The sequence below is a fragment of the Sorex araneus genome, chromosome 2 (genome assembly GCF_027595985.1).
Source record: "Sorex araneus isolate mSorAra2 chromosome 2, mSorAra2.pri, whole genome shotgun sequence".
In the NCBI taxonomy this organism is placed as follows: domain Eukaryota; kingdom Metazoa; phylum Chordata; class Mammalia; order Eulipotyphla; family Soricidae; genus Sorex; species Sorex araneus.
In genome coordinates this window covers 273,172,300-273,195,054 of record NC_073303.1, presented here as the reverse complement: position 1 = coordinate 273,195,054, position 22,755 = coordinate 273,172,300, and the positions used below count along the sequence as shown (strand labels likewise).

At 58.2% G+C, this 22,755-nt stretch overlaps 1 protein-coding gene across 1 annotated transcript in view; it reads left to right on the top strand.

Moving 5' to 3' along the window:
* The window catches only part of WWTR1 (WW domain containing transcription regulator 1), a 116,777-nt gene that overhangs the window by 75,312 nt on the left and 18,710 nt on the right, over nucleotides 1–22,755 (top strand). The window contains exon 3 of the mRNA XM_055128621.1: nucleotides 3,620–3,756. Coding sequence (XP_054984596.1) covers nucleotides 3,620–3,756 — 137 coding nt within the window. The remainder of the gene's footprint in view (nucleotides 1–3,619; nucleotides 3,757–22,755) is intronic.

The following is a 22,755-nucleotide window of genomic DNA, read 5'->3' as shown; positions in this document are numbered from 1 at the left end:
GGTGCCTGGCCCTTTACCTACCCCCACACCTGCAGGTTTGGTGACATTTTTATTTGGGGGCTGGAGGGCCCCCGCTGGCGGAGCTCAGGGCTTTTGTCCCTCCGAGTGTTTGTGTTCTGGAGACAGTGGGAGTCACGGTTACAGCCAAGGAAACAGCCCAAGCCCTCGGCTAAGAAGCAAACCCAGACCCCCCTCGCGAGCCCGACCCCGTAAAGTCTCGGGTATCGTTTCCCTCCTTCGCCCAGGAGGGGTGTGGGACTCGCTCCTTCCAAAGCAGCTCTAAGGGGACGCGGGACCCCCGTGGCCAAGGCGGGAGTCTGCCGGGAGGGGGCCGAGCAGGGACGCCGGGGATTAGCGGGGCTCCTGGGAGCAGCCCGAGAAGGGAAGTGAGTCAGGAGCCGGGACAGGAAGCCGGGATGATTCTGCAGAGAGGGGCGGGGACGTGGGAGCCGGGATTCCAGCGTGCGGGAAAGGGAGTGTTTCGTGCTTGCGAGCCCCCCGGTGCCCGGCACCCCTGCCAGCTGCCCTCCTGCGCCCGGGGCAGGGGTGGGGGTGTGAGGGGCCGTCTTTGTCCCGCTGCTGGCTGGAGAAAGGGCCCTTCTTGTGCTGGCATCGCTGGAGCCCCTGATAAACTCACGGCGGGGGCGGGGGGGGGGGGGGCCGGGGGGACCGCTCGGGCTGGGCCTCAGGGTGCCTGGGGTCAGGCCTGTGGGAGGTGGAGGTGGACGGGCGGGACTGTCCGCGCCTGGGGGCTTTGGGCTCTCCCCAGAGTCAGGCCAGGGGGTCAGCGCGGAAGGGGAGGGGAGGGCCTTGCAGGGTCTTGCAGGGCCCCGAGCGGGCGGGGTCTGCAGGGCCCCGCGTCCTCGCTCCCGTCCCCAAGCCGAAGGCGTTTGCTGCTGGCACAGGCTCCGCCGTGGGCGTCTGGGCCCCAAGGCAGGATCTGCTGCCGCAGGGCCTTTGACTCTGCTCTGAGTGCTGCGGCCACAGCTGCAGGCCTGGCCAGTCCCCACAGGGCCCGCTTGGTGCCCCGGGAGTCCCTGGAAGCTTCCACCCGGCCCCGCTGGTCCCGCCGAGTGTAACCGACACCGCCGTTGCCTTGTTTCCTTTTGTCCGGCTCCGGGAAACGCTCACCGTCCTTTTGGCAACGGCGCCGGGTGTTTTTCTTGCTTCTCTCCTGCGATGCTCCCAACCCGGCTCACGCCTGGCACAGGAAGGCTGCGGGAAGCTGCGGTACCCAAGCCCCTCTCTGGGGCTGCTTATTGGGGGGGCAGAGCGGGGAGCGTGGCGCCCCTCCCCCCAGCCCAGGGCCTGCTCCGGTCCTATTGCTCCGGGGTCATTCCCAGCCCTGTCCGGGGCCCCCACAGGGCTCACACCCGCGTCCCGCATACACACTAGCCTTTTGCTCCCCCTTCCTCTCCTCTCCCTACTTCTAAAAATTTGTAATGAAATTTATTTGGGGGTGGCTGTCTCCCCAGCAGTGCTCAGGAGGCCCTGGGGGGCCCAGTGCATGGTTCAGTGCAAGGATCTGTGGGTTCAGTGCCCTGGTGTGAGGGATGCCCGGGCTCACCCCAAACTGGAGAGCCTCTAAGTTGGCACCCGATGACGCTTTGGGGAGCCCTGAGAATCGAATCCAGGCCAGGTGCGGGCTGGGGGGCTCAGGCCCAGCGGGACTAGCGCCAGGACCCAAGTCAAATTCGTTCCCCAAAGGCCTTCTCGAGTCACCACATCTCAGCCGTGGACGCGTCCCGCCTCGCTCTGACCTTACGGGGCGCCCCCGGGCCCTCTCCGCACGGGAGAAGCCGTTTGCCCTCAAGCGAGTCGCTCTCTCTCAGCCTCTCTCACCCCCTTCCAGTCCCCATCGAACTTTCAATTATTTTTAAAAATTTCAAAATAAATAAGTAAAGCCCTCGGAGAACTCTGAGTTGTCACTCAAGCCCGCGGTTGGTGGTAACATCCGGTCAGGCTGTTGCCCTCCATGGAGGCGTTTCTCCAGGGGCGCCGAGACGTGAAGGGGGACGCAGCTGAGAGCCCCCGGCTGCCCAGGGAGGCTCTGGCCTGGGGGTGGGGTGGAGGGGTGGGAGGGGGCCCAGTTTCCGCAGGGAAAGGCCGAGAGGCGGCTACGGTCATCCCCGATTCGGGCGCCCCGGGCCCTGGCGCAGCCCTGCCACTGTCGCTGTGGTTTTGAAACATTTCTAGAACATTCTAGAACACGTGGAGGGGCTCAACAGGCCAGGCCTGGAACAGTTCTTTTCTGCTTTGTGTGTGCAGGCCGCACTCCTGTGCTTGGGGGTCACTCCTGCTGGTGCTCGGGGAGGCCCTGGGTGGGGTCAGGGGTCACACCTGGGTCGGCCCCCTGCAAGGCCAGCGCCCTCTCTGCTGGACGCTTGCGCCAGATCTTTGAAGCCGCTTCTGTGAGCGGAGCTCCTGGGCTCGGCTGGGTAGGGGAGACTCCTGAGGCGGCCATGGAGGCCCGAGGAAGGCCGGAGAACACATGCCTTTCCCCGCGTGCGTCTTCGTGCATCGCTTCACGCTCGGTTGGCGGTCGTAGCTGGAGTCCAGTGTGCGTACCGGCCTCAGCCCCCGCCCCACCCCCACCCCAGGGTCCCCCACCCGGCAGGCCACCCCCCGCCCGCCCCTCCTTCCACACCGTTCCCTTTGCCCACCCCGAACCACCACACTTTGTACCCTCTCTGAGTTATTTTCGTGTGTCTTGAATATGCTGGTTTTGAAAAGGAAAAGGCAATAAACTCTAACAAAGGGAACTTCACAAAGGGGACCAGGAAGGAAGCTGTGATGTGATTTGCACCGAAAAGGAGGCAGAGGGGGTGGGACCAGCTCCTCCGGTCCTGCTGCTGCTGCTCAGTGCTGGGGTCTGAGTTGGACCCCAAGTCTGACTCTGTCCTCTCCCTCAGAATCTTTCTTCTCTCTCCCCTGAAAATGGGCAGGAGAGATGTACAGGGCGGAAGGCGCGTGGCTTGCACACAGCTGACCGGGAGCTTTGGATCCCCGGCACCATATGGGTCTCCTGAGCCCTGCCAGGAGTGATCCCTGAGCACAGAGCCGGGAGTCAGCCCTGAGCCCTGCCAGGGGCCGCCCCAGTCAGAACCTGGCACTTGGACCAGGTAGATACACAGGCGAATAAGTACTCGCTTTGCCGGTGGCTGGTCCCAGTTCAGTCCCTGGCACTGCATGGCCCGCTGAGCACTGCTAGAAGAGTCTCCCGAGCACAGAGCTGGGAGTAAGCCCTGCCTGAGCACTGCTGGGCGTGACCCCAAACACAGCCTGGCTAAGGGAGCGGTGGGTGGGGGGAGGTCCCAGGCGCAGGGAACGTGGGTTCCTTATGGGGGTGCAGAGGAAGTGCCTGGGATTTCTCTGACTGCTACGGGCGGGAGAGACCCCCTAGCTGCGGGGACAGCTGAGCCCCCGGCCTGTGTTCCCAGGTCCCCGGGCCGAGCCCCGCGGTGGGTGAGCTTGACCTTGAACGGAGCCTGGCCTTGCCTTGGGAGGAACACACCGCACGGTGGGGTCAGCCCCGGGCGGCTGGGCCCGTCCCGCAGAGCCGTCCCCTGGGGAGGCCATCCCGGTGCGACAATTAAATCTGTCATTCTTCTCCTTTCAGTCACATAGAAAAAATCACCACCTGGCAAGACCCCAGGAAGGCGATGAATCAGCCCCTGAACCACATGAGCCTGCACCCGGCCGCCGCGCCCGCCCCGGCAGCCCCGAGGCCCATGGCTGTGTCGCAGCCCAACCTGGGTAAGTCCCTCGCCCCGCTCGCACCCAGGCCCGGTTGGGCGCCCTTCTCGCCGGGCTGCGTCCTTTGTGGCCCGCATTCTCTTTCCTGACCTTTCGCTGCCCGGTAGGAGACGAGGCCCAGCAGGGGAGTCTGAGGCCCAGTAGGGGAGACTGAGGCCCAGCAGGGGAGGCTGAGGCCCAGCAGGGGAGACTGAGGCCCAGTAGGGGAGACTGAGGCCCAGCAGGGGAGACTGAGGCCCAGTAGGGGAGACTGAGGCCCAGGGGGAGAGACGAGGCCCAGGGGGAGGGACTGAGGCCCAACAGGGGAGACTGAGGCCCAGCAGGGGAGACTGAGGCCCAGCGGGAGAGACTGAGGCCCAGTAGGGGAGACTGAGGCCCAGTAGGAGAGACTGAGGCCCAGTAGGAGAGACTGAGGCCCAGTAGGGGAGACTGAGGCCCAGTAGGGGAGACTGAGGCCCAGCAGGAGAGACAAGGCCCAGTAGGGGAGACTGAGGCCCAGGGGGAGAGACGAGGCCCAGTAGGGGAGACTGAGGCCCAGTAGGGGAGACTGAGGCCCAGCAGGGGAGACTGAGGCCCAGTAGGGGAGACTGAGGCCCAGGGGGAGAGACGAGGCCCAGTAGGAGAGACTGAGGGCCAGTAGGGGAGACTGAGGCCCAGTAGGGGAGACTGAGGCCCAGTAGGGGAGACTGAGGCCCAGCAGGAGAGACAAGGCCCAGTAGGGGAGACTGAGGCCCAGGGGGAGAGACGAGGCCCAGTAGGGGAGACTGAGGCCCAGTAGGGGAGACTGAGGCCCAGCAGGGGAGACTGAGGCCCAGTAGGGGAGACTGAGGCCCAGCAGGAGAGGCCGCGGCCTGGGTTCCCCCGCCTCCATTATCTCAGCTTCCCCTGACTCTGTTGTTCCCACGAGGTGCTCGGGGACCGTGTGGTGCTGGGGATGGAACCGGGGCCAGTCGCGTGCAGTGTCACCCCTCCAGCCCTTGACTGCATCTGTGGAAGGCCCTTTGGCCTCCCAGCCCTCCTGGTCCGGGCGCAGAGTCCTTGGCTCCCTTTCCTGGCTCTGTCCCGCCGGTGCAGGGACCTTGCAGCCCCCCTCCTCTTTCTTTAAATTCAGACCACCCTGGGGTGCTCCTAGGGCCACGCGGTGTCAGGGCTTGAACCCCGGCCTTCTGCGTGCCAGACCTGCACCCCAGCCCTTTGGGCACCCCCCGGGCCCCCTCAGAGCCCGTTCCCACCTCCAGGGGGCGACGCTTCGCAGAGTCAGGCCGCCTGTGACCCGCAGGGCCGGCCCTGACCCGACCCAGCTCGCAGAGCAGTGCTCTCACCCGGACACTGCGTTTCCAGGTGCCAAGAATCTTCCTTTGGCGCGCTCAGGAACGAGTAGGGTAAAGACGGAAGCCTTTGGGGCCAGAGCGACAGCATGGCGGGTAGGGGCCTGTGTCGGCCCAGGTTTGATCCTTCCGCGGTGCCCCGAGTCTGCCCCGACTGACCCCGCAGCATAGAGCCAGGAGTGAGCGCCGAGCACCTCCCGGCGTAACCCCCAAACTGGAAGCCTTCTCCCGGGCCACTCTCCCCTCGAGTGTGGCTCAGCCCGGAGAATGACCCAGGTAGGGCCAAGTAAGTGTCATGCTTCTTTATCAATATCAAATATCAATATTAAACATCGGGTATCGATATCAAATATCTTCCCAGATGGTCCGGACCCACCATTTTTCTTCTTATTTTAATTAATACTTTATTAATTTTTTTTGGGGGGGCACACCCAGCTGTGCTTCTTACCGCCTCGGGGGGGGGGGGGATCAGTCCTGGCCGGGTCCAGGGCAGCAGGGGTGCGGGAATCCCGCCCGAGCACCCTTCCCCGGCCACGGCAACACGTAGGGGTGTAGACTCGTCTCCACCCGCTGGGAAGGGCCTGGCATTTTCCTTATCTGGAGGGCAGATCGGGGCCCGGTTCCAGGGCGTCCTCGTCGGGGACAGAGCAAAGCTTCCTGTGACGCCTGAGCCCAGGACAGCACGCGTGGGTGTCGCCACGGCACCTCCTCTCTCGTCCTTCCCGCCGCTCAGTCTTACTGAAAACTCAGAGCCGGGGCCCGGGCAACAGCACAGCGGGGAGGAGGGCGTTTGCCTTGCACACGGCCGGCCCGGGTTCGATCCCTGACATCCCAGACGGTCTCCTGAGCACCCCCAGGAGTGACCCCTGAGCATCTTCGGGGGTGACCCCGAAAGCCAAGTAAATAAAATAAAATCTCTCAGAGCCACTCACGGGTGAATGCAGGTGGGGGTCTCCTGGGCTCAGACCCCGGAGACACCCCGAGACCTGCCCCCACAGAGCCGAGAGCGTGGGGCCGAGAGGTGGGGCCACCAGTGAGTCCACGTGCCAAGGCCTGGGGCGGGTCCCAGGGCGGCACAGACCGGGCAGCGTCCAGGCCTCCTGAGCAGTTCTCTGCACAACAAGCAAAACCCGGAGCCCTTTCTCGAAGGGCCTGTCTGTGTTCCTCAGTGCCTCAATGGCCGCTTGTGTTTCTGGAAATGTGCGTGCGTGCGTGCGTGCGTGCGTGTGTGTGTGTGTGTGTGTGTGTGTATGTGTGTGTGTTCTGTACATATTCTTTCTTGGGAGTCAGGGCTGCTTAGGGGTGACTCCTGGCTCTGTGCTCACGAGTCACCCCTGGTGGTGCTCAGGAGACCTTTGTCGTGCCAGGCATCAAACTGAGGCCACCAAGGGCCAGGCAGGTGCCTTCCCCTTGTATGGTCTCTCCAGCCTGTGTGTCTCTCTGCACTTGCCTTTTGTGCTTCTGGTGGACTCCTAACGTGGTGCTCCCTCCGTCTGGAGAGCTCTGTGTCGTAGCCCAGCACATTTGGAGGCGGTTAGTTTAACTGACGGGCTGCCTCGGAGGCTATTATTCAGGCGTCGCCAGGGCGTTGCTAGGGACACACCAGTGTGAATATCCTCATTCAGGCTCTTTTGTGTACTTTCCTTTGTTTAAAAAAGTTGTGCAACAGGTAGGAAGTGGAGACGACAGAAACCTTCACTGGGCCAGGGAGGTGGGTCAGCACTGGGGAATTAGAGGAGACCCAGGTACTACCACACAACACACACACACACACACACACACACACACACACACACGTTCCATTCCTAGTTCCAACACACCACACACACACGCACATGCACCCAGGGTTCCATTCCCAGTTCCAACACACCACACACACACATGTTCCATCCCCAGTTCTGACACACACCATACACACACACGCACACACATACACACATGTTCCATTCCCAGCTCCAGCACACCACACACAACAACAGACATAACACATAATACACAAGGATCTATCCCCTGCTCCTACACACACATACACACATATGTTCCATTCCCAGCTCCAACACACCACACACACATACACAACATATAACACATGAGGTCCTGCCCCTAGCTCCAACACACACACTTGCACACATGGTTCCATTCCCAACTCCAGCACACGCGCACACACACACACACACACGCCTCCCAACACACCACACACTCAGGTACAGCACACACAAGATTCCATCACCAGCTCCAACACAGACACAGACAATACACAAACACACATATTTACACCCCCCCACACAGGGTTCCATTCCCAACACCAGCACACACACACACACACACACACACACACACACACACATGCCTCCCAACACACCACACACTCAGGTACAGCACACACAAGATTCCATCACCAGCTCTAACACAGACACAGACAATACACAAACACACATATTTACACCCCCCCACACACACAGGGTTCCATTCCCAACACCAGCACACACACACACACACTTGCGGTCGGATCTAGTTAAGGAAGTGGACCTCAGTGTCTGTGGCAGGTTTGCCTCTGACTGAGCCCCATTCGCCCCTCTCAGTTTTAATCCATCAGGGGAGACACTTCGGGCCTGGCGTGGGGGCACGCCCCAGAGATCCTGCCGGTGTCCCCAGACCCAGTGTCCCCAGCTGTGTGGCTAGCCTGCAGGGAACCTGGGACTGCCCAAAGGATGACCCCGTCGGATCAATTAGTTGGATCCATGTTCTAGTAACAAACGATTTACTGAAATGTTTCATTTCCAGTCCTAGCGCTGCCAGTAGTGTATACTCTGTGGCTTGACAGTGCTCAGGGTGACTCCTGGCTCTGTGCTCAGGGATCACTTCTGGTGCTGCATTGGGGGACCAGCTGGGGTGCGGAGGATAGAACCCAGGTCAGCCAGATAGATGCAAGGCTGCTACCCTCGCTCCGGCCCCCTGCAGTATGTAATCTTGATGGTCAGTCTTTCTCCCTCCAACCTCTCTCTCTGACTGAGCCCTTGCTCTCAGTCCGTGAGACTCACACCTCCACAGTCGAGAACTCGCAGCACCTCTAACTGGGCTGAGAAGATGACTCGAAGGCTGAGACACGTTTTGAGCCGCCCTGGATTGATCCAGGCACCACAGGGCCCCCAGACCTGCTGAGAGCGAGCCCACCCAGACACAGCAATAATTAGCAGATGGTGCGATTGCCGCCTTGCCTGGACACTTCTCCGTGTTGCTGTGCTGTGTTCAGAAACAACTGGGTACACTCAGGGTGAACCCTTTGTAATTGGGGCTTGGTGCTCTCTGTGGGGAAGGCCCATGAAAGCAGGAGTCGGAGCGTCAGAATTTGAATTCTGGCTCTGCCCGTTGCTAGCTTGGTGACTGTTGAATTACAATGAAATTGCGTTTCCATTACTCGCTGTGTAAAAATGAGGATTATTAATAGTGTGAGATTATGTGAATTACTTGTGAAAGAAATGTTTTATTTTCTATTTTAATTACAAAAAGTTTGTCTTTTTATTTATCATGTATTTTAAAAGTTTGTTATGTTTTTTAATTTATTATGTATTTTAAAAACGTATTCTGTCCTAATATTTCAAGACAAACTTTTAGAAAGACCGTTGTTTGTTCTAAACTCTCAAGGGAGAAGGGAAGCCAGAACTCTTGCTTTCGGCGAGGAGAGCGCCCTCTGGTGGAAATGGTGCACCCTCCCCACCCCACAACGCTATGCCAGAAACAAACTCCTTAAAACGTTTTCCGTAGAACTCTTCCTGAAATGGGGCTTGCAAATTAAACTGTTTTCAGGGGAAGGGGCCAGGGCAGACCTCTCCAGGTGTTCTGGAGAGAGCACCTGTCAGGGGCACCCCTCCCTCCAGCTTCTCTCTGCAGGTTGACAGAGTTCTTGTGTGTCGAAGCTCAGACACATGCATGCATGCATACAGCAGACACACATGCATGCATAGACATACATGCAGACATACACAGGCACATATGCAGACACACAGAGACACAGACACAGACACATGCAAGCGTAGATACACGTATGCAGACAGACACACAGACATACACACACAGCAGACACTCGCATGCACACACATGCACACATACACATGCATGCATATAAACACACATGAAGACATACATAGATACAGCAGACATACATGAATGCACACGTATAGACACACAAATAGACACACAGACACACTGGAGGCACACGTGCATGCACACATACTGAAACACATAGACACACACATGCAGATATACACAGACACACACTCATAGACATACACATGCAGACATACACAGACACACACATGCATGCACATATACAGATACATGTACACACAGATGCACACACAGACAGACACAGACAACATGCAGATATACACAGACACACATACATCACATACATGCACACATACAGACTCACGCACATACAGACATCTGAAACTCTGCTCTCTTTACAGCCAGGTTCTGGCGGGGGGGGGGGTGGTTCTCTGGCATGGGAGGAGAGGAGGGCGGTGGGCAGGGCAGGTCCAGCTCGCTGCGGGGGTCTCGTGGTGATTTTGGAGGCAGACCCTGTCCCTGCCGTCCCGCTGGGCCTTACAGGCATTTGGGCACAGAGCCCCTTTCCAGACGGGGGCTGCTCGAGCTGGTGTGGGCGGTGCTTCGGGTGCCATCTGGCCCGGCTGTGCCTCTGAGTCATCACCGGGGGGACACTTGTGTGATCTGGGGTCCAGGTTATTGCCGCCTGTCGACTGAAGCCCCAGTGGCAAGTGTGGACCCCTAGGAGCGTGGCTTGCTAAGAGCAGTCCCTCTGCTCCTGTGTGGACCCCTAGGAGCGTGGCTTGCCAAGAGCAGGCCCTTTGCTCCTGTGTAGACCCCTAGGAGTGTGGCTTGCTAAGAGCAGGCCCTCTGCTCCGGGGGGGCGTAGCTCTCTTTCCGGGGCGCCAGGGGCCCCAGGAGGAAAGACTCACCGGGCGGAAGTCAAGGCAGGGCTTTCTGCACACTTCCCCTCGGCCCGCCCCAGAGTGTCCCACTTGCATCCATCTCTAGATATTTCTTTTCAGTGTTTACTGAATTCCTGCTAGAGCTGACCTTTTACCATATGAATCTGAAGATTTATTTTAAAAGTAGATTTTTTTAAAATGCCATCTCTGGAGCCCCGGGAAAGGCTGGGGGCGTTTTCTAGTTCTTGTGGGCCAGCTGCCACAGGCTTGCCCCCCAAGCTGCCAGCCCTGGGGAGATGCAGCAGTCCAAGTGGCCACTGCTCTGTGGACCCGGGAGCGGCAGGAGGACGGTCACTCTGTCCCAGGTCCCCCTGGACCACTGCTCGTGGCACCTGTCTTTGATCTCTGCTCTGGGTCTCGGGGTGACGTCCTTAGCCCAGGTGTGACCGGCACCTCCCCGACCCGCTCCACACAGCCAAAATGGATTTCTTTTTCCTTTCTGGAATTCTAAATTCGTTCCCCCCGGCCGGCCCCTCACAGATGCCGCCCTCCAGGGCCAGCTGCCGTGCAGGGCTGGGATCGGGAACATGTGCCAGGGCGAGTCAGCAAAATTCTCTCTCCCGAGCAAAGCCAGGAAACTCCAGGCTCCCTGAGCGTCTCCTCATGTGGTGCTGGGCGCCGGAAAAAAGAAAGGAGCTGAGCCATGTTCGAGGGGCAGCAGTCATCGTTCCCAAATGGGCTTTTAGAGAAAAACGTTTATGCACTATAGGAAACGTTCATCTTCCAAACCATGAGAAAAGCATTAAAAAAAAAAAAAAACCAATAGACAAAAAAAAAAAAATCCCAGTGTCCTAATATCACGCATCCATGTTCGCTCCTCTGCGTCTTCCGTGTCCAGCCCAAACGTGGCCAAGTTCAGGAATCCGGCCCCGTGGCCGTCACTCAGGCCCATCAGGAACGGCTTTCCCGCCTCACAAGCCAGCTCTTCCCCTGCCGCCCCCACCGGTAGTTTTGGCTTAGCTGTTCTTGTTGGAAAGGAAGATGAACTTAGGGCGACAAGGAAAACAATCCCAGGTCGAGTCAGTGCAAGGGCGCACCAGAGCTGTCAGCCCCCGAGTCTCCCAGAAACACTCGGCAGAGCTACTGCTGGGATGTACAAGCTTCTTAAAACTCAGTGTCCCCGCGAGAGCTTTCTGATGGCGCTGATTCTTACCATTCCTGATTTTGTTGGTTTGTTTGGGGGCCACCCCCGGCGATGCTCGGGACTTTCTCCTGACTCTGCACCACTCAGGAATCACTCCTGGCGATGTTCAGGGACCCTCTGAGATGCCAGGGATTGAGCCAGGGTCAGCCACGTACAGGGCCAGCGCCGTCTCCTCTGTGCTGTCACTCCAGCCTCACGGTATTAAGTTTTTTTTTGTTTTTTTTGTTTTGCATCACCCAGCAATGCTCAGGAGTTACTCCTTCCTGGCTCTGCATTCAGAGATTACTCTTGGCGGTGCTCGGAGGACCATATGGGATACTGGGAATCGAACCCGGGTCGGCCGTGTACAAGGCAAATGCCCTACCCACTGTACTATAACTCCAGGCCCTCATGGTATTAAGTCTGTACCCGAAGTCTGTGCGAATCAATCAATAACAGATCTCGCCCCCCCCCTCCCACCCCTGTGCTGGAGACGTGGGCTCCTTCCGGGTTCTTCGTGATGGTGTCCCAGGGTTCCCAGACACTGCTTGTGCTCAGACCCACGTGCCCGGCGCCCTACACTCCCCGGATCTCTCTCCAGAGCGGGGCTTCCAGACTTGAAGAGAAGCTGCCTCCCAGCGCTGCTTGGAGCATCTCCTGAGAGAGGTGACCGGGTTCTCCCCTGCTCTGTTTCTGCTGCTTTTCTCTTACTCCCGCGGGACCCTCGCGCAGGGCCACTCCTTCTGAGGACCCCACTGCTCCTGCCTGGGGTGCATCTCAGACGTTCGTGGGACCTTCCGTCTGTTAGTTTTGGGGGCCACGTTGGCATGGCTCAGGGATCACTTCCTGGTGGTGCTCGGGGGAGCCCGGGAGGTGCTGGGGGTGGAACCGAGGTCAGCTGCGTGCAAGGTAACACCTTCCCCACTGTGCTATCTCTCTGGCCCCACAAGGAAAACTTTCCTCAGTTGTTTAAATAAGTCACTCTTTCTTTTGAAATGATAGTCTACGCACAGGGCCAGCATTACCGAGAACTTCCACGTCCCTCTGCCCAGGACTGGCCTTTGTTAATCATTTATAAACTGCCACACTAGCTTCTCTCTCTGGGTCTGAATTTATATCTTTCTCTTTTGGGTCAGTCTGTTTTGGGATCACAGACTGTGCAGAGGGGCCACTTTTGCTTGGTGCTTGGGGATGCTCCAGGCAGCGCTGGGGACCTTGCAGCATAGGGGATTGAACCTGGGTCTCACCCACTTGCTCAGCCATCGAGTTGTCCCTGGATGTAGTGGGATTTTATGTTTGTTTGTTGGTTGGTTTTTTTTGGGGGGGGGGGGAATCACACCTGGCGATGCACAGGGGTTACTCCTGGCTCTGCACTCAGGAATCACTCCTGGCAGTGCTCGAGGGACCCTAGGGGATGCTGGGAATCGAACCCGGGTCGGCCGTGTGCAAGGCAAATGCCCTCCCTGCTGTGCTGTCGCTCCAGCCCCTGGCAGTAGTGCTTTAAGATCACTCTTGCCCCCCTCCAGGAGGCTCCCGTCCCCTCGCCTCTGCACGCATTCCTCCCTGCTTGCTCAGAGCCTCCTGCCCCTAATTTGGCTCCTGACCCGCCTGGCCCTCTCCCCTGGATTAGACTCTCCCGGGGGCCGGGAACTCGCCTCTGGTTCTTCCCTATCGGCCACATCTAGAAACGCTGTTTTGCACCTGCCCACGGCCCTGCAGAGACTTGGTGACCCCGGAGGTGAACGAACCGTAAGAAAACCAGGAAGAGGGAAAAAAAAAAACTTTCCTGGTTTCCCCTCTAGATATCACCAGTATTGATTAGTTACTGGGACACTTAATAAACATTTTTTTTTTCAAAGTTGACTTTAGGCACCAGTTTCGGGAAATGGTGGATGTTCTCAGGCTCGATAAAACGCAGGGGTGGGAGCGATAGTATAGCGGGGAGGGCTTTTGCCTTGCACGCGGCCGACCTGGGTTCGAGCCCCGGCATCCCATATGGTCCGCCGAGACCGCTGTTGGGCCCGAGTTTCAAATCCCCAATTGCGGAGAGAAGTCCACACACACGATCATGCAAAAGCAAAGGGACGTGATTGCTAGCGTGAGCTGGGGTCCGAGTCTCACCCAGTGCAGTGGAGTCCTGACAAGGGCCCCGACTCCAAATCACAAGCAGTGTATCTAGGGTTCAGTTAAGAAGCAGTCTGTATACTGGTCTATGTTTAGCATCGGCTCTGTTACAACAGTGCTCAGCAATTAGACAACGGTTGGTAACAGTCTCTAAGGAGGGTGCAGTGACTCCTCATGACCGGCCAGACCCAGCTGCCCCGTTCCTTATCTCGGCAAATGACTCCACTGGGAGTTTACCAGCAACTGCAAGTCCTGCTTTGGGGAAACAGAAACTGAGGCCCCGCTGAGACTTACTGTTGGCTGCCGCTTGCCACAGCATCAGTTCCGCCCGCACACCACCAGGAGAGATTCCTGAGTGCAGAGCCAGGAGGAACCCCTGAACATTGCTGTGTGTGACCCAGAAAGCAAAGAGAGGAAACAAAAACAAACCCAAAGCCCCACAGGTAGGGGTGGAGAGACGGTACAATGCCCCGTCTTCAGCCTTGACCGCCAGCACCACCTGGGCACCTGGGTGGGCCCACCTAGCACCCCTCCCCCAATGCATATAGACACAAGTGCCCCAGATGATGGTGCTGATTTGTGTGCCACACCTGGAAGTGCTCAGGGCTCACTCCTCGCTCTGTGCTCAGGGATGGCTCAGGTGTCTCTGGGCCTGGGCTGACCACGTGCAAGGTTAGCATCTTACCTGCTGCACTCTCTCTTCGGCCCCAAATACTCTAAATTAGATGTGTGATTTTTTTTTTGTTTATTTGTTGTTTGGGGAGTCACAGCCGGCAGTGCTCAGGGCTGAGTCCCTGGGCGGGGCTCAGCGGATCATATGCAGTCCTGAGGATCGGACTCTGGTCAGTCACTCGAAAGGCAAGTGCCCTTCCCGCTGGACTCCCTCTCCAGCCCCAGAGACGGGTTTTCCCGGGCTGGCTAACGAGTCCTAAGGAACCGCATCATGTGGCTGGCGCTGTTCATTTGCTGGCCGAACACGTGAGTGTGACTCGAAGTGCCGTTTCCGTGGGGCCTGGTGAGGCTGATTTTTTTTTTTTTCACATAATTGCGTGGCTTTTCCATAAGCCACGCCAAGCGCCCCAACTGTCCCCCGGACGCCCATGGAAGGGGTCCCTTCAGAACGGGGATGAAAGGGCGGGAAAAGGACTCCCGAGGGTGATTCTGCCACCCAGTGCTTGGTCCCTTCCCCCAGCCATGCCAGGAGCAACCCCTGAGCACCCAGCCCTTTCCAGAACAAACAAAAAAATACACGGTACGTCTGGTCAGGCGCTTGCCTTGCATGCAGCCTGCCCTGGTTCGACCCCTGGTACTTCCTTGGGCTCCCAGGGAGAGACCCTGGAGCACAGAGCCGGGACTTAGCCCCCAGCCCAAGAGAAAAGAAAAAGACAAAGCACATTGCCGTAGTGAAGGGAGAGGTGAGGAGGTGACCACTCTCCTTCGCTCTTGGCGGGGCCTCCGCGTGACTTCGCTTTCTGGCCTTTCCTTTGGGCCGGGCCGGACTCACTTCACACCGGGAGTGACTTACAGGTCGCCCAGGAAAACCAGCCAGAAAAAAGTACAATAAACCGTCTGCTGACTAGTGAAAACAAACGGGTGAGTCAGAGTTTCCATTTCCTGCTGGGGTGAAAGTGTCCCCATTGTCTGGAGATCACAAAGCAGTTTGGGGGTGGGGGCGGGGGGGGGGGGTTGCGGCTCCTGCCAGGCCGGGCCGAGGAATTACTTTCAGAAGCACGAGGCTGACTTTGGGTGGTGCTGGGGCTGCCTGCCTGAGCAGGACCATCCTGGCTGCTTCGGGAGGGAGGAAGAGGGTTTCTCCACGAGGGTGCGGCCCAGAAGAAGCCACAAGCTGAAAGGGTGCGATTTGATTTTTTAGCATATTTTTAAATATGCTAATGAAGGACTGGAGCGATAGCACAGCGGGTAGGGCATTTGCCTTGCATGCGGCCGACCCGGGTTCGATTCCTCCACCCCTCTCCGAGAGCCCGGCAAGCTACCGAGAGTATCCCGCCCACATGGCAGAGTCTGGCAAGCTCCCCATGGCGTATTCGGTATGCCAAAAACAGTCACAACAAGTCTCACAATGGAGACGTTACTGTTGCCCGCTCGAGCAAATCGATGAGCAACGGGGACGACAGTGCTGATGAAAATTTAACCCCCCACCCCCCGTCCACTCCCCTCCTTCCCGGAAGGTATGCACCCCACACCGAACTACATCCCCAGTCCTCGACACCCTTTTAAAGCCCATGGAATATGCATTTGTGCTGGGGCAAGTGCTCAGAGAGCATGGAATGTTCTAGCATGTCCATCTGCTCTACTCCGAGAGCAGAAAGTCCCCATTGCTCAGGCCACACCGGCTTGCTGTGCGGGCAGGTGGACGGGTCAGCTGGTCAGACGCCTCCCCTGGGCCGGAGGAGGCCGGCCAAGACAGAGCCCAGGAGAGAAACCTGGTGCTCCCCAGAAAGCCACGCCCCTCCCTGGTCCAACTCGGGGGCTCCTTCCTGGATGAAGCCTCCCACCCAAAGCAGCCAGGATGGTCCTTTCAGGCTGGGGTCAAGCGTGGTCAAGGTGTGGGGGGTTCGGGGGTCTGCCTGCTCCTCCTCCTCCAGGAGGGCCGCCGAGACGTTCCTTGCAGCCTGGCGTGGGGTAGAGGCTCGTGTGAAGGTGGGAGGCAGCGTCGGGGTCTAACACTTCCCAGGCTTTGGGCAGCCGGTGCAGCCTGGAGGGGAAAGCTGCCTTTTTAAAAGTTTAATTTCATTTTTTTTTTTTTTTTTTTTTTTTGCTGACTCGTTGGCGCGCTCGTACTGTTTCTGGGAAACGAGAGAGACCGGCGGGTTGGCAGGGCCGAGAGGAGGCGGCGTCCCCCCGCCCCCCGCCCTCGGGGCTGCTGGAGGCGGCGGCTGCTGCCCACATCTGCTTCCCATCAGACGGGGCTGCGTGACACCTGGCGAGGCCCAAAGCAGCAGGGCCGGGCCGGGCTGGCCCCAGACCAGACGGCGGAGGCTGCATGCAGGCCAGATGGCGGGGGCCGCGCTCAGAGCAGACGGCGGAGGCTGCCCCCGGACCAGATGGTGGACGCCCAGGGCCGCTTCCCGAAAACTGGCGGCCCGGAGGTCTGACGCGGCCCCTGCCAGCGCCGCCACACTCGCCTCTGTGGAAGCTTCCGGAATTCGGGCACGGCGGCGGGGCTTGAGGAGAGAGAGTTCACCGCCTTTCCTGTCACTTTTTCTTGTTTTCCTTTTGCCTTTTTGTCTTTTTTTGGGGTCACACCCAGGGAGGCTCAGAGGCTCCCCCTGGCTCTGCACTCAGGAATCACTCCTGGTGGTGCTCCGGGGGACCCTATGGGATGCCGGGGATTGAACCCGGGTTGGCCGCCTGCAAGGCGAACGCCCTCCCCGCTGTGCTATCTATTGCTCCGGCCCCCACTTTTTCTTATTTTTTTATCGAAGGAGGGCAGAAAAAAATCTTTATGCTTTAGTCTGTCAAAGCAGATCATCCAAGAATCCACGGTCTGTCGATTCCGTGATTTTGTAATGGGAGGTTAATTAAAATTAGCCCACGCTTGGGGGCTGGAGCGATAGCACAGCGGGTAGGGCTTTTGCCTTGCACTCGGCCAACCCGGGTTCGATTCCCAGCATCCCATAGGGTCTCCCAAGCACCGCCAGAAGTAATTCCTGAGTGCAAAGCCAGGAAGTAACCCCTGTGCATTGCTGGGTGTGACCCAAAAAGCAAAAAAAAAAAAAAAAAAAAAAACTATACATTTGTTTGGGGCTGGAGCGGTAGCACAGCAGGTAGGGCGTTTGCCTTGCACACGGCCAACCCAGGTTCTATTCCCAGCATCTCATATGGTCCCCTGAGCACTGCCAGGAGTGATTCCTGCGTGCAGAGCCAGGAGTGATCCATGTGCATCGCCGGGTGTGACGCAAAAGGCAAAAAAAACCCCCCACAAAACAAACAAACAAAAAAATTAGCCCACGCTAGACCTTTTGTGAAATGGAAGAAGGAAAATCTTGTTTTTTTTTTTTCTTTTTTTTCCTTAAAAGCTTCCTCAGGGCGCAGCCAGTCGGGTGCCCGCCTTGAGCAAGTTGCACGCCAGGGCTTGGTCCCGACACTCCACAGGGCCCCCCCGACCCCACCAGGAGTGACCCCTGAGCACAGAGCCCAGAGTGAGTCGCAAAACCTGCTGGCGTGGCTCAAACACAACAACCTATTTTATTTTTGATTTACAAATTCCTCTTTCCCCTTCGTTCCTGGCTGAGGGCTTGGGGCGCTCGCGCGTGGCCGTGCGCCGGGCTGGGGACACCACAGGGGCGGTGGGTGGCAGCAGAGCCACCGGGACCCACACGGCAAAGCCTCCCCGTGTCACCTCTGCCCCGGTGGTGCTGGGTGGCAGGGCAGGGACCAGGGGGTGCAGGTGGCAGCGTCGCCTTCTTCTCTCCGCCCTCCCCAGCTCGGCCTCCCGGTGCTGTCGAAAGCCCCGGGGCGTTCCCAACCCCCTCCTCTCTAAAGTGAGGGGACCGGCCTCAGCCTTCCGTGTGGCCTGGGGTCCCCAGCCTTGCTGCCGGGTCTGTGAGCAGACACCAAGGCCTGTGCGTAGACCGCAGACGTCGCGGAAAGCTGCAGCCTTAACCCCCGCAGCCTCCCCGAGATCCACCGTTTTTTCCAGTTATACCTTTTTGAGAGTCGCGTCGTTTTTACCTTGTGGAGAGGGGGTTGGGGTTCACTCCTGCCAGGACTCGGGGTCCTGGGGGAGCTGGGAACGGCTCCCTCCCTGTGTGCCAGCTTCCTGGCCCGGGTTTCGCTTTAGGGACCACCGAGAGCTAGTTCCCCTATGTTCCCCCCGTCTTGCTTTTTACATTGTGTATGTTTTGGGGTTTGGGGCTATACCTGGTGGTGCTCAAGGGTTACTCCTGGTTCTGTGCTCAGGGGTGATGCCTGGCGGGGCTGGGGTCCCAGGGATCTAACCCAAGTCAGCCGTGTGTACGGCAAGTGCCCTGGTCGTAGATCTTTCTGGCCCGTCTCTCCTCTTCTTGACACCTTGCGTTTGTTTCTGCTCTCTCGCCTGCTGGCGCATGCTGTCCGCTGTCCGCTGTCCACTGTCCACTGTCCACTGTCCACGGCTCGCCTCAGCGTCACCCGCTGGCTCTTCCCGTTCCAGGAGTCCCTGCATGAGTCGCCCCTTGCTTCTCCCATCTCCTGGGGTTCTTGGGAATCCTGTGGGTCTCCGAACTATTGGGAAATCACCCTGTGCCGTGATTTTCCAAGTCAGGATGGGAGGGGGGGTTGGGAGGACCACAGAAGGGGAGACACGTTACTCATGGGCCCCCACCCCACCCCGTGCCCCCAAAGCGGACTCCCCCTGCAGCCCACCCAGTGCCAACCGAACACAGCGACACAGGCAGGGAGAGACGTTCCTCAGCGGCAGCTCCAAGAAGTTTCTGGAATTCTTCCCCTCAGGACAGGCATCTCTGCCTCTCTGTGTCTCTGTTCAGTCCCTGGCTCTCGCTGCTGTCCAGCTGCGGACAGGGCAGGCGGCAGGGGACGCTCTCTCTGTGGACTGGAAGAGTGGGGGTGGGGGTCGGGGTGAATAGAGGGTCCCGGCTCCCTCGTGGAATCGCCCCTCTGGCACGCTGACAAAACCACGTTTGTTCGTTGGCTTAGTTGGTCGGTTTCTGGGTCACACGGGGCGGTGCTCAGGGTTTACTCCTGGATCTGTGCTCAGGGATCATTTTTGATGGGACTCGTGGGGTGGGTGGGGTGGGGAGGGGGAAACCACAGGGGGTGCCAGACGGAGGAGCAATTCCTGACAGGCTCCGGGCACCCTGTGCCTCGTTCCCTCTCCTGGCTGAGGGAGAAGGCTTGGAAGAGGGACGGGTCATCCCTGTGTCCTTGCAGCCACGGGCACCCTCGGTCCCCTTCCACTATCTCCTCAGAGAGCCGGCCCTGGGTGGGCCGAGGGTGGGTGTGGGGGGGAACGGAACCTTGGCATTTGTTTTTCCTCTCTTGACTCTGTGTGTGTGTGTGTGTGTGTGTGTGTGTGTGAGAGAGAGAGAGAGAGAGACAGAGAGAGAGAGACAGAGACAGAGAGAGACAGAGAGAGAGACAGAGAGACGGAGAGAGACAGAGACAGGAAGAGAGACAGAGAGAGACAGAAAGAGAGACGGAGAGAGACAGAGACAGAGAGACAGAAAGAGAGACAGACAGACAGAGACAGAAAGAGAAACAGAGAAAAACCGCGCGGCCGCGGCAGCAGCCGCGCGACCTAATGTCATCTTAGTATCAGCAATATGTAATGGTTCCTTCTTAATGGGTCGGACTTTTGTGGGAGATCCTAACAAGAATAGTAAGTCTTTTGCTGAAATATTGAAGGCAATCAAAGTGGTAGCCATCTCTCTAGACTGAACTAAGCTATATCCCCACGCCGGCTGAGAAGAAATATCCTTCTTTCTCGGGAAGAAACGCGGCGTGGTGTCAAACATAGTGTGATGTCCATTAAGCAAACAGACCTGGTGGCGTGGGAATGGGATATAAGGGGAAAAATTATGTACATGGAACAGCGGGACGCTGGTGGAATCTCGAGCTGGAGCCGATACCAGCGCAAGACCTTTGGTTCCAGAAACTGCTTGTAGACACTCTACTAGTCTATCAACTAAGCCAGAGCCCCACGCCGGCTGATGACGGGAAATAACCATCCTCTTCGTTTTTTTTTTCCCTTTGTCAGACAGCGTGGCGATTACTAAACAGGCGTGAACTCGGTGGCGCGGGGCAAGGGGGAAAAAGAAAAGTTATGTAACAAACAGCGGGACTTAATATCTCTATATTCTTAGCAATGGAGAACTATCAAATGCTTCCTTGGCAATAGGACTGTCTTTTTCTTTTTTGGGGGAAACCCCAGCAACGGTAGTGAGTTGTGTGTTGAAACATGGAATGTAATTGAGATAAAGTGTAAACGAAGTGAAACTTATCACGTACAAGGGTGGGGACTGGGGAGGTGGGAGGGGGCGGCAGATATACTGGGGGGGTTGGTGATGGAAGATGGGCACTGGTGAAGGGAAGGGTGTTTGAGTATTGTATAACTGACATAATCCTGAGAACTATGTAACCCTCCACTTGGTGATTCAATTAAAAAAAATTAAAAAAAATAAAATAAAACTTTCATAAGTAAAAAAAAAAGAGAGACGGAGAGAGACAGAGACAGAGAGACAGAGACAGAGAGACAAAGACAGAGAGAGACAGACAGAGACAGAGAGACAGAAAGAGAGACGGAGAGAGACAGAGACAGAGAGAGAGACAGAAAGAGAGATGGAGAGACAGAGACAGACAGAGACAGAGAGACAGAAAGAGAGACAGACAGACAGAGACAGAAAGAGAGATGGAGAGAGACAGAGACAGAGAGACAGAGAGAGACAGAGACAGACAGAGACAGAGAGACAGAGATAGACAGAGACAGAGACAGAGAGATAGAGAGAGACAGAGAGACAGAAAGAGACGGAGAGAGAGAGACAGACAGAGACAGAGAGAGACAGAAAGAGAGATGGAGAGAGACAGAGACAGAAAGAGAGACAGAGACAGAGACAGAGAGAGACAGAAAGAGAGACGGAGAGAGACAGAGACACAAGGAGACAGGGGTGCGGAGAGAGAGGAGAGAGGAGAGGGGAGAGAGAGGAGAGAGACAGACAGAACAGACAGACGCCCGGAGGCCTGTCTTAGTGCTGAGGGACGCCAGCCTAGGACGAGCCGCAGCCACTGCCGCTCTCCAGGCCAAGAAGACGCTCGTCAAACATTCCAGGAGGCACGCCCGGCCCCTGGCCTGCCCCCCCCCCCCCCCCCGCGTCTGCAGCTCCGGGCTCGAGGCGCTGCCAGAGCCCCACAGGTTGGGGGCGCCACCCCAGGAAATGCCTCCCCCGGCCCCACTCGCGTCCACGCGCCCGGGATGAGCCTGGTGCCCCGACCCGAGGGAGGCGGCCTGGCCTTGAGCTCGCCCCGGGCCTCTGGGGGACGGGGGCCGCGGGGGCGGGGGGGCGGCCCCGCCGTGTGCACCCACTTCTGGGCCGGGCTCCGGCTCGAACCCAGACGTGGCCGGTGCTGTCGCGTGAGTCAGGCCCGGGAAATGTCTCTGGCCGGTTGTGAGCCGCCGGGGTCCTCCCGACTCCCCAGACGCCGCCAGAAGCCAAGCCGGGAGGGGGGGGGCGGGGGGATCAAACACAGGGGTGGGGCGTGGACCAGCGAGGAGGAGCCGCAAACAAGGGGAAACAATGTAACGTGGGCTTAAGCTTCAGCCCCCACCGCCGCCCTGCAGGAGGTCTTCTGCCGGGCGCCCTCCCCTCCCCTCCCCTCCCCTCCCCTCCCCTCAGGAGACCGGCCCGACCACCGGTGTCTTCTGCCTGCCAGGCTCTGCCCGGCCTGGGTGCGTGCCCGCGGGATGCTCGGGATACTTGGGCTGTTGTTTTTCTTTTTTTAATTGTTGGCTTGTTTTTTGGTATTTTTTCTTTTTTAATTTGTTTTGACTGAACTATTGTTCCCTCCCTGGAATATTCTGGAATATGGTCCCGGGAGCTGTTGTCCCTCCCCGCAGGGCCTTGCCTGCCTCTTCCCTGAGCCCCTGCTCTCTGCTGGCCAGTCGGTCCCAAGTCCCTTGAGCCAGGTTTTGAATGGAATCACAGTGAGATACAGAGTCGCAAAGCTGTTCATGGCTGGGTGTCAGTCACGCAGTGTTCCAGCACCCGTCCCTCCAGCAGTGAACATTTCCCAGCACCGGGGTCCTCAGTTTCCCTCCCACCACCCAGCTCCCAGTCCACCTTCATGGTACATACTTCCCTCCCTCCCTCCCTCCCTCCCTCCTTCCTCCCCCCCCCTTTCTCTCTCTCTCTCTCTGCCTGTCTCTTTCACACACACACACACACACACACACACACACACACACACACACACACACACACACACACACACACACCCTTACTTACCCTGGCTTCCTTTTCTCTTCCCTTCCGATAGCCGCGGATTGAACGTCATGTTTCAGTTCTTTCCTACTTTTATGCTTTTGTCTATGTTCCACATGAGTAATAAATACATACAAGGGAACTTCAAACCACACCGACGGTAACAGGAAGCTCAGGGGACCACGTGCCGTGCTCGGGCTCCGACCCGGCCGGCATGGGTGAGGTGACCGTCTCGATCCCTGCACCGTCTCTCCAGCCCCTGGCTTCTGTCTGTTGCTCTAGATGTTCTGGATAGATTGTCGCTGTGCCGGGATCGAACCCAGGCTCCCGCATGCCTGTGTGCCGGGACCTCGGGCCACCTCGTGGTCCCCCTTGGGCTCGCTGTCCCCTGTGTGTTTCCTAGAGACTGCTCACGGCGGCCTCTGCAGGGATCGTCACCCGTTGCCCTAGTCGCATCAGCTCCCTCCGGACCGGGC